We start from the raw sequence: 16,575 nt of genomic DNA on the forward strand, positions 1-16,575 counted from the left end.
ATGATATTGACGCTACTTTCTGGTTTAGCCATTTTCGGATGTTGAACTCCCCGCAAGTAGAGATGAGGATCTTCACACTTAAAATCGCTCTCTCCAAATAAGAAAGCATTTTAAAGTGTCGGCCGATAAGATATCTGCATGGGGGGCACAATGGGATAGGTAGAGAGACACAACACTTGAACAAGCAGCATAAAAAAAGACAAAATGTAGCCGTAAAGAATCAGACGCTTTTATTTACCATTACAAGTTGTATCTATATCTACAATGGCCGAATTGTAGGGGCCCGTCTGTGTCGGTCCCCAGGGGGTATCATGTGCACGTAACCATCCAATTTCCCATCCATATCTGCAATCCCAAGATCGCCGCGCTTGAACAAAACTTAAGCTCCTCAGAAGAATCCCAACATGGCGAACAAGCAGAAAGATGCTGCAGCGGCCACATTGATGTGAGTGATAGAAGCATATGATGCAGCCCCTGACTGGGCTGCGGGTGAGGTCTGCGCAGCGGCGCTCCCTGTGGCGGTCTCATGGCCTCCCAGACCAAGGGCGGGACCAGTCGTCGGAACAGCTGACACCACAGTCGTTTGGCCAGGGTTGTTAACCACTGCCGGTGTGGCCGAAGCAGTTGCGGTGCTGGTAACTGGTGGAGGGTCGACTCTAGTCGCAAATCCTAAAGTGACAGCGGTTAGCATCGAGTGTGATGAGATGGCCATGACAGTGGCGACTTACCTATGCGTTTTTGGTCCTTGTCAAATACAGCATAGACATTTTTGAGGAAGACGTCTCCCAAAAGCCAGGCTCCCGCTACGACCTCATGGCCGTAAATGTTGCTGGTGCATGTGCCGTCTGCTGCAGGGCTGGATCTCCAGTCCTTAGGGGAGATGACATAGCTAACACCCGAGAATGTGTATGTTACATCCTTGTTGCTGTCGCACGGCACCTTGTACGTCGTGCCATCGTCCGAGGTAGATCCAGGAATATTCTTGTGGAAGGCAGCGACATCGGTCTGGGGTCCAAAGACGTAAGAGGTACCGGTGTCAACATAAGCGAGCTTGCCAGCTGCGCCAGACTTGAGGCCGTCGTACTGAATGCCATCAAGAGGGATTGCCCAGTCTCCGTTGTCGTTTCCAACCCCGGTGTAAGTGATGTTGCCAGTGTACTTTTCGGTGTTACAGGTACCAAAGCTGATTTCGCTCGTGTTCGGTCCATCCGCCGCTCTGTTGAGGTATACACAGAAAATGTTTGCAGGAAGCTGGCCGGAGCTCTTGACAACTTGCATGAAGTTCTCGGTCTCGCCACCCGCCATGGAAAGTCCCAATATGCCGTCGAAAGGGAAGTGGTTGAAATCATCCGACGTCTCGTTGGCCACCCCGAATTCGAAGTCAAACTTCATGCCCGCGAAGGAAACAGTGTCGGTGATCTTGTCGCCCTTGACTGAACCTGATCCGTAGGCGACAGCAAAAGTCTCCCCCTTGGGCTTGTACGTGTCCGAGTCCGTAGGGCCGTACGAACCGTGCTTCTCGCAAGCCGATGATGTGCAAGAGCTGCCCATAACCCAACTAGTTCCAGCTCCAGTGTCGATGAGCATCCATAAAGGCTTCTCCTTGGAACCTAATTTGACCTGAGCAAAATAGGAAAAGTCGGTACCATCCTGAGCGACGGCGGCTGCGGTCTTGAGAGTGGTGTCCGCCGCTGTGACAATGCGATACAGGCTCTGTCTCTTAAACTTGGCTGCCCTCTCTCGAACAGCAGCGGACTGGAATCTCGCATACTTGCGGGAAAGACGTTGAACCTCGCGGGCAACTCGTTCGGATTCGGATTCTTTAGTCTACAAGGTTTCATGTTAGCGACCCTGTGCTCAAAGTTTCGTGTTGTTCTCTGGTGAGTGGTTTGACCAAGACCCAAAAGCCTCTTGTGAGTATTCACCAGGATATTTCGACTTACCAAAGATTCCTTTGTGATTTGAGGGCCAAGGTGGAAGCCGGGGAAGTTGATAGCCTTGATGGCATCGACAGCATCAGATCCAAGGGCATCTTGGTCCTTCAACTCCCTCTTGTGGGAACTGCATCCACCTTCGAATGGACAATGCTCAGATACGTCCCAAGGAAAGAAGGCGTGAACAGACGTCAAAAACAGGGACAGCTGGGCGAGGACCAAGGTAGAACGCATTATGCCTCGGCTGTGGCTGGCAAGTCGAAGTGACGCTCGGTACGGATACGACGAAGGGCTGATGCAAAGAGTCGAAACGTAAAGCTGTCGAGGGGTAACGTAGGCGTTTTCAAGTCAAAGTCTGGCGGTGATTCAACAGTGCGTGACGTGATGAAAAAGCTCAAGGCAGCTTATGACAGGTGATTGACAATCGAAAGACTTTGGACGCTAAGTGATTCGCTATACAGACGATTTCGGCAAATGCAAGCTCGAGCAAGCAAGCGGGTACCAGACTCCGCGATTTCGGACAGATTATGATATTAGGGATTAAGTTGAGCGCATTGAAGGCTGGTAAGAAGCTGGACGGAGAGCCGTCAGGAGTCGGGTCGTTTACGAGAGGAATGCGTAATCTTTTGATAGTAGGCTTGGCTGGTGGTTCTGAAATGCTGTACGCGGGCCGGTCGAACCAAGGGTGAGACAATGGAATAGAGGGGCGGATGATCGAGGGCGGCGGCGGCGTGGAGCGGCAGAGACACGATGCAAGACAATGAGACAAGTGCAAGGGTGAAGAGCCAAGGACAAGGGACTAGCAGAGGCGATGAGAAGTTCTGCTGTCTGTCTATATCTGTGACCAAAGACAAAAACGAAAGGCGAGCAAGGGGAAAGCAACTCTTGAAAAAGGATGAGATGCACCCCGGGGGAGGAGGAAGAGGAGGAGGGTGGAGGTCGGTGAGGTCACGTAAAGTGATGATGTGAGGTGAAGAGGAGAGAGAAGGAGGCGAGGAGGGGATCGTGGGGAGTAGATATGGAGATTTGCGAATCGGAGAGCGAGGAGCCCCGGTTGAGTTGCCAGGCCCAGGCGAGCTAAGGCTTCTAGCGACGATGGGCTGGTCCAGGGTCGCAATTGGGAAGTGTGGAAGTGCAGGTGCAGGGTAAACCGCCATGGATGGTGATGGGCGGATAGGCGGGCTGGCAGGGGTACGGAGTACGGGTACCTCACAGCAGCTGGAGTTCTGGAGGACGCTACAGAAGAAGGTCAGACATGGCTTGTCATTGAAAGGAGCTTCACGTTGTATGTAGATACCTAGCTACTCCGTAGGTAGTGTTGATTATGAGGGTGCAGCGTACCTTGAGAGAGTAAAACGGCCGAGGGAATACTTTGGAGCTGGCGGATGATGGCTTCCTCTGCTGGATTGGTGGCTCAACCATCAATGACCCCAAGTGGGTGGCTCTAGACTCGAGGTAGGTGGGATGGACAGCAGCTAGTCAGATCTGCATACATGCATGCAATTGCACAGGGGGGGAACGGCGTTTCTGGCTTGATTGTGGACTGTGGTTGCCATCGGTTGTTCATTGCCTTTGGATTGTCATTGGGTCAAACTTGTCAGTTGTTTCTGGCATATGTTCTGGGCCGCGTTGTTTCTTGCGCACCTCCATCTTCCATTTTCGGGACTTGAATTATTTCTGCCGCGTCGTTCCGTCTTTCCTGTTAGTCGCGGCCTGCCAGTCTCTCTCTTGCTCCTTCCTCTTTCTTTCCGTTCATGTCTTACCAAGGAAAGCCATGCCACGGTCGAGGCCACCCCTGACTTGCAAGTAAGGTACCTGGGTACCTTACGCTTGTACCTACCTATCCTTCCTCCGTACCTTTCATTGGGCGATTGGGTCACGCTTTGTGTGGACACCACATGGTCCGTGGCGTTATGCAGCTCGCTGTTTCCCAGAGAGAAAAGTGGCAGGAAATACCTAGCAAAACGAAAAGGAAGGAGCCGAGAAACGAGGGAAACACACCGCGACACCTTATTGCCTTTCTCTATTGAGTCTTAACATCAACCGAGAAACAAAGTCTCTTCCTTGTACGCTCATGGATGGGATGAACGATGTACAATCCATTGCCCAATTCGACCGTCCATTCAGATCAACATGCGACATTGATTGGCCCCCTGCTTCACGCGTCCTCAACCCCCCAGCTGTCGATTCTTTTCTCTTTCGGGTCCGCGCTTCTCAGTCTCCAGTCTCCAGTCTCCAATCTCAGGGGCGCTGCTGTCAACCAGAGCTTCTTTGCCAGGCTGCTTATTGCTCCTAGGGACCACCAGCCCATGTGCCCATGCCAAGTGCCTTGGCTTGGTCGGTCCCTTATCTTGCCGGAATCCATCCCACCCCGTCCATGACTTCTCTGGCGTCTGCCGACGCATGCGGCTGTCGTTCTTGATTCTTCCATTATTCGAGGCCTCGCGGCGTCATTGTCTTCTGTCTCAAATTCCTTCGCCGTATATCTCGACTCGCCGTCTGGATCGGTCTCAAGTCAATACCAGGCGGAACAAAACTACCGCCAACTCAATCGCTTCGCCGTTTGCATTTTGCATCGCGTCCCATCTCCACCTCAGCAAGCCACCACCTCGTGGTTAAATCCCTTTCCCTCGTCACGGTGGCCTCGGCCGTCGACCGTTACCGTGTGTGGTGGGATACGAAAGTCGAACAGGCAATTACTAGCCGCAGCCACCGAAGAAAGACGCTTAACCTGCCTTAGCGGCATTGGCGCCTCGAAAACAAGGGGCATCTTAACCATCTCCACTTTCAATGTCGCCTCGCTGCTGCTTCGGGCCATCTTCTCCAGCTTCTCTCCAGGCTGTTCCCTTGCACCAAAGGTGGCTACCGGCCCTTTTGGGACCAAGTCAATGAGTCCAAATGTGATGGACATTGGCCCGTCACCCATCCGCCTGTCTACCAATCACCACCATCCAACACGGCATCTTTGCTTCTTGTCTCACTGTCGGCGCTCTCCCGAATGTCGCCCGCTTCTCACTCACTTCTTGTCCATGGACTTGGAAGTTGATCAACCAACCAAGCCACAGCTCCCGTTTCTTTTGTCAAAAGCTCCATGACGACTGCATGCGACTACCAGCGCTGTGTCGAGACCATTTTCTTCGGCCGGGAACGTGCGTCTGTCGCCGGACTCGAGCACGGTACTTGCTCGACCGCGCATCCACGTCAATCAAACCATCAAACGGACTGACGGGCGCTGGGACTGGCTCGTGCTCCTCATGTCGTTTGGATATCCGATCTTCCATGCCCAGGACCGTGGACATATTCCATGGTCCGTACTCGAACTGAGATGGTCCACGCTCAAAGCCCATGTTGGATGGAGCTCCCAAGTTGCAGTGCACCGCAATCTTACGTATCTCCGGTGCTGCTGGCTCGCTGCTCTGTGTTCGCCTCCTGTGTAGAACAGCACGACTGGCTGCCTCGGTCATTCTACGGGCGTCTCTCAACACTCATCTTCAACCTGGGGCCTCTCTAGCCGTTTTGGTCATGACCTCTAGGGCCCCCAGCAGCTTTTGAGAGTTCCTAGAGTCTGGACCAACATCCAACCGTGGTCCAGTAAATGATCAACCAACTGGACTGGATGAGATCAAAGAAGAGATGCATGCGGCAGATGCTCAATTCACGGTGGAAATCATCGCCGTCAAGGACCCCGGGCTACTCCAGGGTCCAATTTGCCTCGAGCCACCTGAGCTTTACACTCAAACTAATTACCCGGCCCTGTCATTGCAGGCCAGAGCTTCTTCCCTTTCAGTCGACTGGCAGTCCTCGAGAATAAAAGAAGACAATTACAGACTCTACCGCCTACAGCGCCTAGAACCCCATCCACACCAGCATGGAATTCAATCAACAGTCGCGTCAATACCTACTCAGTCTTCTTCCGTAGTGAGGCCTTCGGCTGGCGGCTTCTTGACCCGATTGCGGCGCTGCACGAGCATCAGCACAGCCGGTTCGCGACAGGTGATAAAAGGCCAACGTGATGCGCAAGCGCCAAATCATACAGACATTTGCTAATACTGTTTGCAAGTGACTGTTTAATCGTTGTTTAAGACGATGTGCATCATCACGATCGATGGTGAAGTCCATGTTCTGTATCCGATGATGTTGCATATGTAAGAGGCGTTCCCTGTCAACATTTCACAGCGAATTAGTTGTCGCCATCTCAGCCATACGTCCTGATCTTCTTCAATGAGCTGCTAATGCGGATGTGGCAGGCGGACAGGGGCTTCCGAATGTGGATGTGATGGACAGGGGTCGCGGCCGCGAAGGGTTTCAGCCGCGAATCACCAAGTCTCAATCAGATCAGCGTGGCTTTCGGCTGTTGGACGATTCGTTGCCCCAAGAATGCTCCCAATTACAAGATGCATTGCACTAATATGATTTGTAACTTGGAAGGCCGGAGCTTTTTGATCTTGTTGATCCCTTGGAGGACTGCCAACCAAGGTAACGTTAATGAGTGCAATTATTTCCGAGTATGAAAAAACCAGGCATAATTCTTCTCAGTACCTATGTAGTTCATCTGCGGTGCTCCATTTAAGCGCAATGCCGCCGTTTAGGTATTCTTACCCATAAAACAAAGCAACAAATGTCAAGAAGCATTATGAGAGAAATGTTCAAGGCCCACCCTGGAAGCTCATTGAATCCGAGAAATGAGCATGATGTATGCTTCTTCCGGAAGTCTAAAATTGTACTTGTGTAATCAGCACTGGTACTAGGGTTTCGTCGGTTCTCCCCTCCTCTATTTCACCAACATCACTTTCGCTTGTCTTCTATACAGACTGTCTGGCCATTTGACCGTACATATCCCACCATGTCCGTGCCGTTCTCAGTACTGCGGCTTCGAGAGAGTCCTCGGAGCTGGTTGCTGCCAGACGCTCTTGAACACTCACAAATCTATCTCTATCGATTTGTCCCAATACTGGCCGAGATGCTATGGTGCGTAGAAACCACCAGACTGACTCATTACACCACCGGAGAGATTCTGCCAAACCCAAAGTCTCATTAAAGACCAAAGAAACCGTCCCTCTGTCGTCCTTCCCTAGCCTATCAATCAGATGCGCGAGGAAAGACCAGCCAGAAATATCTGAATGGTGTCTGAAGGACCACAACTTAACACTCTGAGTCAATGACACAAGCACGTCGAGCTCGGAAACGGCCAGAAACGTATTTGCCAACCACCGGGCATGAGTCCATGCATAATAGTTACGAGGATGTCGTTCTCCAGCCATCATGACAACCGTCTCGACATCCTGTTGCACCACGACGGGAAGCCCGGCATCACGGTACCGCTCCGACAGCCAGCGTCGATGGTTCCACAACGTTGGTGACTTTGTGTGTCGGTGCAGTCGGCTGGTGAGCAGACTATCCACGAACCACTTCTCCCGTGCTAGCTTCACCTTCACGGTGTCACCCGCGGAGATCACATCGGAAAGAAGACGCTTCCTGGTGTTGGCGGCTGTGAGGTGCTCAGGGTCCATCAGAAGCAGGACACTCGTTGCAGCCATCAGCTTCTCCCGTCCCACCGCAGAAGAATCATTGGCTTTGTGTTTTTGAAGGATTTGTCTGGCGAAGAGAAAGGCCTGGACGATGCGCAGCTTGGGAATTGCAACTGCGTTCTCGTCTCGTAAGAAGTTCTCGTCCGGACCCATTGGATGGCCCTGGCCTAGAATCTCAATCTCGAGGAGACCATCATCTTGCGGCTGCGCAAAAAGCCCAGAGATGTCGTGAAAGATTTTCTCGTGGTCGCCTTGTTTCAGGGCAGCTATGATGTGCTTGTTCAGAGCTCTCGACATTGCTGTATTGAAGGGTTGTTGTTGAACGGGACCGTCTTGGCCTTGAGCATGTCTGTGAGCCTCACGACAGAACGCTCGACAAAAGTGATTAGCGTGTAACGGCAGCTCTTGAGTAGCAAGCCGAAGCACAGGAATGGACCCAGAACCACCTAGGTAGGTAGGTCAAGACGTTGAGGCCGTTCAAGTCTTGCTCCGATGGAATGTAAACGCGGGAGTGAAAGGTGATTGGTTCTTGCTGTTCGACGAGGCGGCCAGTGGCTTACAGTGGCACGAGTGGCTAAGGTCCCCGCTAAAGATGCAATTCGCGGGGCAATGACATAGGACCACGTTTTCCCGCCCACCAAAGGGCACCATCGAGCCCTGTCACACACCTACCTGTCGACAACCTTTCAGCCTCGCACATCACAGACATGTGCCGATAGATACCGGAACCACCGCTTGCGAGTCTGTGATCTACCAAAGGGTGTCTACCATGCCCTCCCTACTCGTCATCATCCTCGTGCTGGAGGTGTTCTCCCACCTGGTCAACACCGTCGGAGCTGCAGCCATCAACAATCTGGTCAGTCTGCCTTTCACCTCCCTTTGACTTCGCGCCCAGCCGGTCACGGAAAGATCGCCGCGTTTGCTAACAGCCTAGCAGCTCTGGACAACTCTCAACTACCTCCCCATCTCGACCGCCAAGGCAGCCGCGCAGCATCGAAAGCTGCAAGCCGACTTCCTCAAGACGCGAAAGGAGCTGAATGCGACCAGCAGTCAGGATGAGTTCGCCAAGTGGGCCAAGCTCCGTCGGACGCACGACAAGCAGCTGGAGCAGCTAGAGAAGAGCAGTATGTTACACAAGGCTACGATGTGGCTTTCCATGCCGGGCTATAGAGATCGTGATGGCTAACGTGTACACTTTGCCAACACGCAGAGCAAACCCAGGAAGCATCGAGATCAAAATTCGACACCTACCTCACTGGCTTCCGATGGGCCCTCACCAAGGTCCCTCAATACGGCCTCCCCTTTTGGTTCTCCAAGGAGCCCATGTTCTGGCTGCCGTACGGCTGGTTCCCCTACTACGCCGAATGGATCCTCTCCTTCCCCAAGGCCCCGATTGGCAGCGTTAGCATCGCTTCGTGGCAGCTGGCGTGTTCAGGCATGGTCACGCTCCTCACCGAGCTCATTGTCTCGGTTGTTGGACTCGTGTTTGCGACGAAACAGGGCAAGGGACAGCCGGTCAAGGTTCCTGCGGCGTCAGGTAAGACGGCGGCGCCCAAGACCGCGGCTGGTTCGTCTGAGACGGAGAAGAAGGAGTTGTAATGCGGCTAGGTGACTGTGCCGCCGTGGCGAGGACCTTAGGCAAGCACATATTAAATAAAGTAAATGTCTTTGGCTCATATAGAGTTGTTTCAATATTGTGACGCTGGAAGCCTTTGCTTTTATTATCGGCATCATCTTGTGATTTTACAGGGGAATACAAATCCCAGAGACGACGCAATCAAGCAGGCAGAGGAAAATTGCGGCACTCTGAGCAAGTCATGCAGACGCTGAAGCCAGTTCAAAGGCCATGGCCGCGTGCTTGGGCATATTTTAAGAGATGAAAATCTTCATAGAATGTATCTCGTCTAAATTTGACGCAAAGTTCTTAATTGCAAGGCTAAGACTTTGTAACACGATCAAGAATAACCCTTGGCAGGGTATTTGGGGTTTGCTCTAGGCGTCATATTGACTTTGGTGACCATTTGAGTCCTTGCGGACGGCCAACAAAGCTTCGAAAGCGCCATCGTCACGTAGGATTGATCTCCTTGTCTTGCAAAAGACAGAGCTGTTGGTTAGTCTGGTAGTAGCAAATTGGAGCTCATGAAACAAAGCTACTGGCAATAGCAACTCTGAATCCCATAAGCTGTTGCCATCTGAAGCATTCGAGTGGCAGATGAGCGGGTTCCTAAGGGGAAACAACCTGTAATTTGCAGGTATCGCTTGCTGTATCTCGTGCTTTGAGCTTGATGTGAATGAAGAGGAAGGAAGGTTGAAGCGTCTGCTGTGGATATTTCGCAAAAAAATATCTGCTGGGAAAGTGCACCGCCACAGCCCACTTCCAGGTCGCGCCACATTAGGAGGTTGACAGACAGACCCATTTTCCGGATTAACCATCTGCCGAGGACCGTGCTCAGCCCCATCGTGCATTCGTCTGTGAGGCAACGACATCAACTTGGCAGCTCTGTGTTTAGTACCTGCATCGACAAGCTTGATCAACAACCCCCATCGACGGTTCGGAGCTCCCGCCATACATCAAGATGGCGCCGGCACAGGATACCATGTTTCGCTCGGCGAACATGAGTATGGTGCAGCTGTACATTTCGAACGAAATCGGTCGCGAGGTTGTCACAGCCCTTGGAGAGCTTGGTCTCCTCCAGTTCCGTGATGTACGTCGCCAACCCCCTTCCTAGATACTATCGAGGTCGACATGAATATCGAAGCTGACCGGCCGTAATTCATCTAGCTCAATGGCGATGTCAGTGCTTTTCAGCGCACCTTTACCCAGGAGATTCGAAGACTCGACAATGTCGAACGCCAGCTGCGTACGTCATCATTCCCCCAACCGCGCATCACGAACCCATGGGTTGGAACAGACTAACATCGAGGCAGGCTACTTCTACGCTCAGATGGAGAAGGCAGGAATCCCTCTTAGAAAGTTCGATGTCGATGCCGAAAGACTCGCCAACCCGTCGACCTCCGAGATCGACGAGCTCGCCGAGCGAAGCCAGAGCCTCGAACAACGCGTCTTCCAACTTAACGACAGCTACGAGACCTTGAAGAAGCGCGAAGTCGAGCTCACCGAGTGGCGCTGGGTCCTCCGCGAGGCCGGCGGCTTCTTCGACAGGGCCCACGGCAGCGTCGAGGAAATTCGCGCTTCCACCGATAACGATGACGCTCCTCTCCTCCAGGATGTCGAGCAGCACAACTCGGCCCCTGAGGTCGAGCGGTCCTTCTCCGGCATGAACATTGGCTTCGTGGCTGGTGTTATCAATAGGGACCGTGTTGCCTCCTTCGAACGCATTCTCTGGAGAACGCTGCGCGGAAACTTGTACATGAACCAGTCTGAGATCCCCGAGCCGCTCGTCGACCCCACCAACAACGAGGAGATCAACAAGAACGTGTTCGTCATCTTCGCCCACGGCAAGGAGATCCTGGCCAAGATTCGCAAGATCTCCGAGTCCATGGGTGCTGAGGTGTACAACGTGGACGAGAACAGCGATCTTCGCCGTGACCAGATCCACGAGGTCAACGCTCGCCTTAACGACGTCCAGAACGTTCTCCGCAACACCCAGCAGACCCTGAACGCTGAGCTTACCCAGATCTCTCAAGCATTGTCAGCTTGGATGGTCTTGGTCACCAAGGAGAAGGCTGTTTACAACACGCTTAACAACTTCTCGTACGATCGTGCTCGCAGGACTCTCATTGCCGAGGGTTGGTGCCCAACGAACGACCTGCCGCTGATTCGTTCTACGTTGCAAAACGTTACGAACCAAGCTGGACTCTCGGTGCCTTCCATCATCAACGAAATTCGCACCAACAAGACTCCGCCTACGTACATCAAGACGAACAAGTTTACTGAGGCGTTCCAAACTATTGTCAACGCTTACGGTACTCCCACTTACCAGGAGGTCAACCCAGCACTCCCTGTTATTGTTACCTTCCCCTTCCTCTTCGCCGTCATGTTCGGTGACTTTGGTCACGCTGTCATCATGGTTTCTGCCGCCCTCGCCATGATCTACTGGGAAAAGCCTCTCAAGAAGGTCACTTTCGAGTTGTTCGCTATGCTCTACTACGGAAGATACATCGCCTTGGTCATGGGTCTTTTCTCCCTCTTCACCGGTCTTATCTACAACGATGTCTTCTCCAAGTCTTTGACGCTGTTCGACAGTGCCTGGAAGTGGGATGTTCCCGACGACTACAAGCCTCCTCAGACTCTGACTGGTAAGCTCAATGACCACGGTTACCGCTACCCCTTCGGTCTGGACTGGAGATGGCATGAGACAGACAACGACCTTCTCTTCAGCAACAGTTACAAGATGAAGATGAGTATCGTTCTGGGTTGGGCCCACATGACCTACTCCCTTATATTCGCCTACGTCAACGCCAAGCACTTCAAGAAGCCGGTGGATATCTGGGGCAACTTCGTCCCTGGCATGATCTTCTTCCAGTCCATCTTTGGCTACCTCGTCATGTGTATTCTCTACAAGTGGTCCGTCAACTGGAGCGACCCTCAGAACCCCCGCAACCCTCCTGGACTGTTGAACATGTTGATCTACATGTTCCTGCAGCCCGGCAAGCTCGAGGACGGTGCGCAGCTCTACCCCGGGCAGGCCACTGTCCAGGTCTTCCTCCTGCTGTTGGCCGTCATCCAAGTCCCGATTCTGTTGTTCCTGAAGCCCTTCTGGCTCCGCTGGGAGCACAACCACGCTCGCGCCAAGGGTTATAGGGGCATTGGAGAGAGCTCTCGCGTTAGTGCCCTCGACGGCGACGATGATGAGGACCACGGACTCAACGGCCGCCCCAGCTTCGAGTCTGATGGCGAAGGCGTTGCTATGATCACGCAGGACCTGCACGGTGATGGCGAGCACGAGGAATTCGAGTTCAGCGAAGTGATGATCCACCAAGTTATTCACACTATCGGTAAGGAATACGAAATCCAACACCTAAAATGAAAATGAAACTAACGATGACTACAGAATTCTGCTTGAACTGCGTTTCCCATACAGCCTCGTACCTTCGTCTCTGGGCCTTGTCACTTGCCCATCAACAACTCAGTTCCGTCCTTTGGTCCATGACCCTTGGACCTGCCCTTGGTTTCTCTGGCATCTTTGGTTCTATCGCTATCGTTGTGGTCTTCTACATGTGGTTCTTCCTTAGTAAGTTGCGATACTTCCCTCTCTTCTCCACATCTACTAACAGCACACTTAGCTATTGCCATTTTGGTCATGATGGAAGGTACCAGTGCCATGTTGCACTCCCTTCGTTTGGCTTGGGTCGAGTCCTTCTCCAAGTTCGCAGAGTTTGCCGGCTGGGCCTTCCAGCCGTTCTCTTTCACTACGACGTTAGAAGAGTCTGAGGAGCTGAAGGAGTACCTCGGTTAAAAGCCTTCAGCTTGATGTTTCTCGAGAATGTCATTTACTGCATTTTGTTTTTCATTGTAACCTTAGTCCCTCTGTAACATAGCTCAATGCACTAGAGCATTAAGTATTGAAACGTGCTAGGCTGCCCTTGTGACTGTCGTGAGTGTTGTGGTTATACTACATGATGGCGTGTAAAACGCCGTGAAATGAACACCCTGCATCCAACATGGAGAAAAAACCTCGTAGAACCCTTATCCCCAAAGCGGTGCCGTGACCTCGGCGGCGTGCTCGCAAACACGTCTCACACGGTCGGCGAAAGCCTTGTGACTGCACTCCACCTCCAGGTCCTCCAACCAGACGACAGCCTCCATCTTGTCGACCTTGATACGAATCCCCGGCACGGGGATGCCGAGCTTTATGAGGCGCTCAATCTCTGCGCGGCGCCGCGCCTCCAGCTTCTTCTCCTGTTCCGCCTCCGCGTCGTCGTCGGACACGTCCATGGACGCGTCGCTGGCGTCGTCGGACTTGATTGCCTTTGCTGTGGCTGCTGCGGCGGCGTCGTCTTCGGGCTGCGGCGGGAGACGGGGCTCGGCGACGGGGTTGACGTTGTCGGCGCCGAACTGAGCTTCGAGGAACATGAGGAAGCGCTCGAGGCGTTCTGTGGCTGGGACGTTTGCGTGGGGGTTTTTGGGGAGGGGTTTAGGGGCGTGGTCGTGGTCGTGGCTGTGGGAAGCCGCGGAGCCTGAGTATATGTACGTGGTTAGTGAATTGTAAGATGGTTTTCTGGAGACCTTGAAAATCAATTCAACAGAAGGGGAGTGGGGGACATACGTTTTACTGCTGCGGGACTGCTCTCGATGGAGAACAGACAAGCCATGACAGCGTCGGCAATACCGTCGTTGAGCATGTTGCCCTCCCACTCGAGCTCGACCTCTCCGTCGCTGCGGTACCGCACGGCGACGCAGCCCATGACCAGGTACGCGGCCACGAGGCGGGCGACTTCCTCGTCGGCCGCCTCCTCGCCCATCTCCTGGTCAACATCATCGCCTTCGCTTTTCTCGGCGCCGTTTCCGTTGCCGTTAGCGACTGCAGCACCATCAAGGGCCTTGTCATGAGCCGGGTGACCCTTGCGCATCTCGGGGAGCTCCTCGACGCTGCCAAAGACGCCCTCGAGGCCCCAGCGTACGAGGTCTACGCCGGCGGCCGTGAGGCGGAGGCGCTGCTTGCAGGTGATGGTGGTGGTGTTGAGGCCGGCGTACTCTCGTAGATCCTCGGGCGCCATGAGGGAGAGCTTGAAGTCGTTTTGGACGAGGACGCCGGTGACGAGCTGCTGCGGCAGGGAGGTGGGGTCGGAGAGGGATGTCGGGGGAGGGATGGTGGCGAGCTTGCCGACGACTTTGGCCGTCTTGTCCTGCTTGAAGGGGATGCGGAGCTCTTCGCAGTTTTTGGGACTAAAGACCTTAACTTTTGCCGTCTTGCTTGCATTGAGGGAGAGGAGCTTGGATTTGAGACGCATCATGTTATGCTGCTCGCCGTGGACGAGAATCTTTGGCAGGTGTCAGTCTCATTGTTCCTTTCTTGGAGTTTTGGTTTGGAGGAAAGGGGGGAAAGGGGTTCACTTACTACCACTGGAGCTGCAACTTCCTCGATGAATTCACGGTTCTCCGTGCCATCCACGTGAGCTGCAAAGGAGTACTCGGCAACGCTGCACCGACGGGGGATGAAGACCTTTTCGCTCTCCCCGCCGGGCCCGCGTCGGGCACCAGCTGTCGTCCGGCTCATGACGGCCTGGATCTGATCGGGCTCCTGCATGATTTGCTTGGCCATGGTGCCCTCGACGCTGTAACCGGTGATGATAACGCCGTTCTTGTCGTTGGGGGCCCACCTCTCGAGAAGTTCTCTACTCACACCGTTCTGTAGCATACCAGGACTGGCAAGCATGACGCAGCCCCCAACGTCGTCGAAGCGGTCGAGGTTCTTGAGGGAGCGGATGTACTTGAAGTCCCAGGGCCCGCCTTTGCCGGAGCCGTCACCGGATGCCTCGGCCTCGGCCATGCGCTCGCGGAAGAGACGCTTGATGTTGTCGTTCATGGCGCCGACGTAGGTCTGATAGACGACCATACACTTTCTGGCGAGGTTGCTGGCGTAGTAGATTGGGAACCGTTGGAAGTCTGCATGCTTGCCCCAGTACTCGTCCAGGATGAGCAGAAGCTCCTGGGCTCTGCCGAGGGCGAACACTGGCATCAAGACCCTGCCTCCGCGGTTAAGGATGCTGGTAATGGACTTCATCAAGGCCTGCTCGCGCTCCAGGCGGGGTACGTGGGAGGCAATGCCATAGGTCGACTCCGTGATCAGGACATCGATCTTGACGCCCTTGGGGACTTCTGCTGAGACCAAATGTCTATCTTGCTCTCGTGAGTAGTCTCCGGTAAAGAAGATTTTGAGACCCGCAATCTCGATGAGGAACATGGCAGCTCCGAGGACATGGCCAGCAGGATAGGGCGTAATGCGGATGGAGGAAATGGTGTGTGTGGTGTGGTAATCGATGGCCTCGATTTGAGGGAAAGTGTTAAGATGGTCTGCTTCCGTGTAGACTGGCTGTGACGTTGGGTTGGACGAGGTATTTCCAACACGGACACTGTCTTGAATGAGCCACTTATAGATGGCCTTTGTGGGATGGGTCATGAAGACCCGGCCTCTGAAGTTAGTCTTTGATAAGACGTATGGCAATGAAGCCGCATGATCGACGTGGAAACTGCCACTTATTAGCATGTTCAACACCAAAGTGTCATACAACACCAAATACTCTAGGGCGACAACGCCAAGAGCTATCACAACGGCGAGGACGACAAGGCAAGGCAGGTGGGAAGAATGAAGTCTTTGTATTGTTTCTGTGTACAAGAATGAAATAGCATAAAAGGCGTAGCAATGGGCTCCATCAGGTGCGAGAGTCGCCGAAAGGCACTTGCTATTCCTGAGCCAGAGAGAGGTATGATCCCAGATATTGGTTTCCAAGTTCGTTCACCGCCTTGCCCTGTGATCCAACAGCGTATGGGAGGGGGAAGGGGAGCTTACTGGCTGATTAGAAGTACATCGACCGTACTGAGATCGAAGTCGTCGAAGAAAGGCAGCGCCGCAAGGCCATCGTATGCTGGGTGTTGGCCAGCGTCAAGCTATGGGAACAGCAGTTAGTACCTGCCTGTTCAAACAGCGAAGGCAGGTTGTGCTCGTACCATTACTGTCTTGCCCTTGTATTGGATGATGTGACATGACCTGCCGACTTCGTTGCCACCTCCAAGACAGAGAAACATCAGCTCGTCGGCAGGGTCGACCGGTTCCTCAGAAACGGTGGCGGCCATGGCCGAAGCCTTTCTCTTTGACGCCATAGCTGCAAGTGTCGCAAGTGTCGCAAGTCGCAAACAATCGATCAATCTGTATTTGTAAATATCGCACCGATTGGTGGCGGTCAGTTCCCGATTAGATCATCTGTAGCAAACGAGTCGGCGCGAGATGGGTCGTTGGTGAGGCGGTGACAATACTGCCACAGGCTGAAGCAGAGAAGTTGAATTGCAAGTGACAGGAGGTCAGCGGCAACGCGCAGGGCCAGGAGGGTCGCGTAAAAGTTGGCGGCAGCTGTCTGGTCCGCTACCAAGCTCCAGCCTAAACGCTTGGACCATGTTGCGCCTAGGCGGGGACAAGGCTGCGCTGTCACGT

At 53.5% G+C, this 16,575-nt stretch overlaps 5 protein-coding genes across 5 annotated transcripts; 2 read left to right on the forward strand and 3 right to left on the reverse strand.

Annotated features, from left to right (window-relative positions):
• Positions 1 to 227: 227 nt before the first annotated feature.
• Positions 228 to 3,285, reverse strand: HER10_EVM0005707 (eukaryotic aspartyl protease). The gene is made up of 3 exons (XM_035475312.1): positions 1,944 to 3,285; positions 729 to 1,827; positions 228 to 669 (listed from the first exon to the last, which is right to left on the reverse strand). The coding sequence occupies exons 1-3, from the start codon at positions 2,166 to 2,168 to the stop codon at positions 389 to 391; spliced, it is 1,605 nt and encodes a 534-aa protein (XP_035329377.1). The 5' UTR covers positions 2,169 to 3,285; the 3' UTR covers positions 228 to 388.
• A 3,451-nt stretch (positions 3,286 to 6,736) lies between these two features.
• HER10_EVM0005846 (uncharacterized protein) lies at positions 6,737 to 7,964 on the reverse strand (the record flags this gene model as incomplete). The annotated part of the gene is made up of 1 exon (XM_035475449.1): positions 6,737 to 7,964. The coding sequence occupies exon 1, from the start codon at positions 7,757 to 7,759 to the stop codon at positions 6,737 to 6,739; it is 1,023 nt and encodes a 340-aa protein (XP_035329395.1). The 5' UTR covers positions 7,760 to 7,964.
• Positions 7,965 to 8,121: 157 nt separating this feature from the next.
• Positions 8,122 to 9,237, forward strand: HER10_EVM0002141 (CHD5 domain-containing protein). The gene is made up of 3 exons (XM_035471866.1): positions 8,122 to 8,318; positions 8,400 to 8,586; positions 8,673 to 9,237. The coding sequence occupies exons 1-3, from the start codon at positions 8,232 to 8,234 to the stop codon at positions 9,059 to 9,061; spliced, it is 663 nt and encodes a 220-aa protein (XP_035328950.1). The 5' UTR covers positions 8,122 to 8,231; the 3' UTR covers positions 9,062 to 9,237.
• A 721-nt stretch (positions 9,238 to 9,958) lies between these two features.
• HER10_EVM0011985 (uncharacterized protein) lies at positions 9,959 to 12,954 on the forward strand. The gene is made up of 5 exons (XM_035481390.1): positions 9,959 to 10,167; positions 10,245 to 10,323; positions 10,391 to 12,421; positions 12,478 to 12,657; positions 12,710 to 12,954. The coding sequence occupies exons 1-5, from the start codon at positions 10,039 to 10,041 to the stop codon at positions 12,880 to 12,882; spliced, it is 2,592 nt and encodes an 863-aa protein (XP_035330164.1). The 5' UTR covers positions 9,959 to 10,038; the 3' UTR covers positions 12,883 to 12,954.
• On the reverse strand, positions 12,950 to 16,429 carry HER10_EVM0001474 (metallo-beta-lactamase superfamily protein). Its single transcript, XM_035471219.1, has 5 exons — positions 16,095 to 16,429; positions 15,937 to 16,034; positions 14,485 to 15,616; positions 13,693 to 14,407; positions 12,950 to 13,603 (listed from the first exon to the last, which is right to left on the reverse strand). The coding sequence occupies exons 1-5, from the start codon at positions 16,245 to 16,247 to the stop codon at positions 13,113 to 13,115; spliced, it is 2,589 nt and encodes an 862-aa protein (XP_035328877.1). The 5' UTR covers positions 16,248 to 16,429; the 3' UTR covers positions 12,950 to 13,112.
• Between the last annotated feature and the right edge of the window lie 146 nt (positions 16,430 to 16,575).

Source organism: Colletotrichum scovillei (assembly GCF_011075155.1).
Source record: "Colletotrichum scovillei strain TJNH1 chromosome Unknown Contig00009, whole genome shotgun sequence".
NCBI classification, from domain to species: domain Eukaryota; kingdom Fungi; phylum Ascomycota; class Sordariomycetes; order Glomerellales; family Glomerellaceae; genus Colletotrichum; species Colletotrichum scovillei.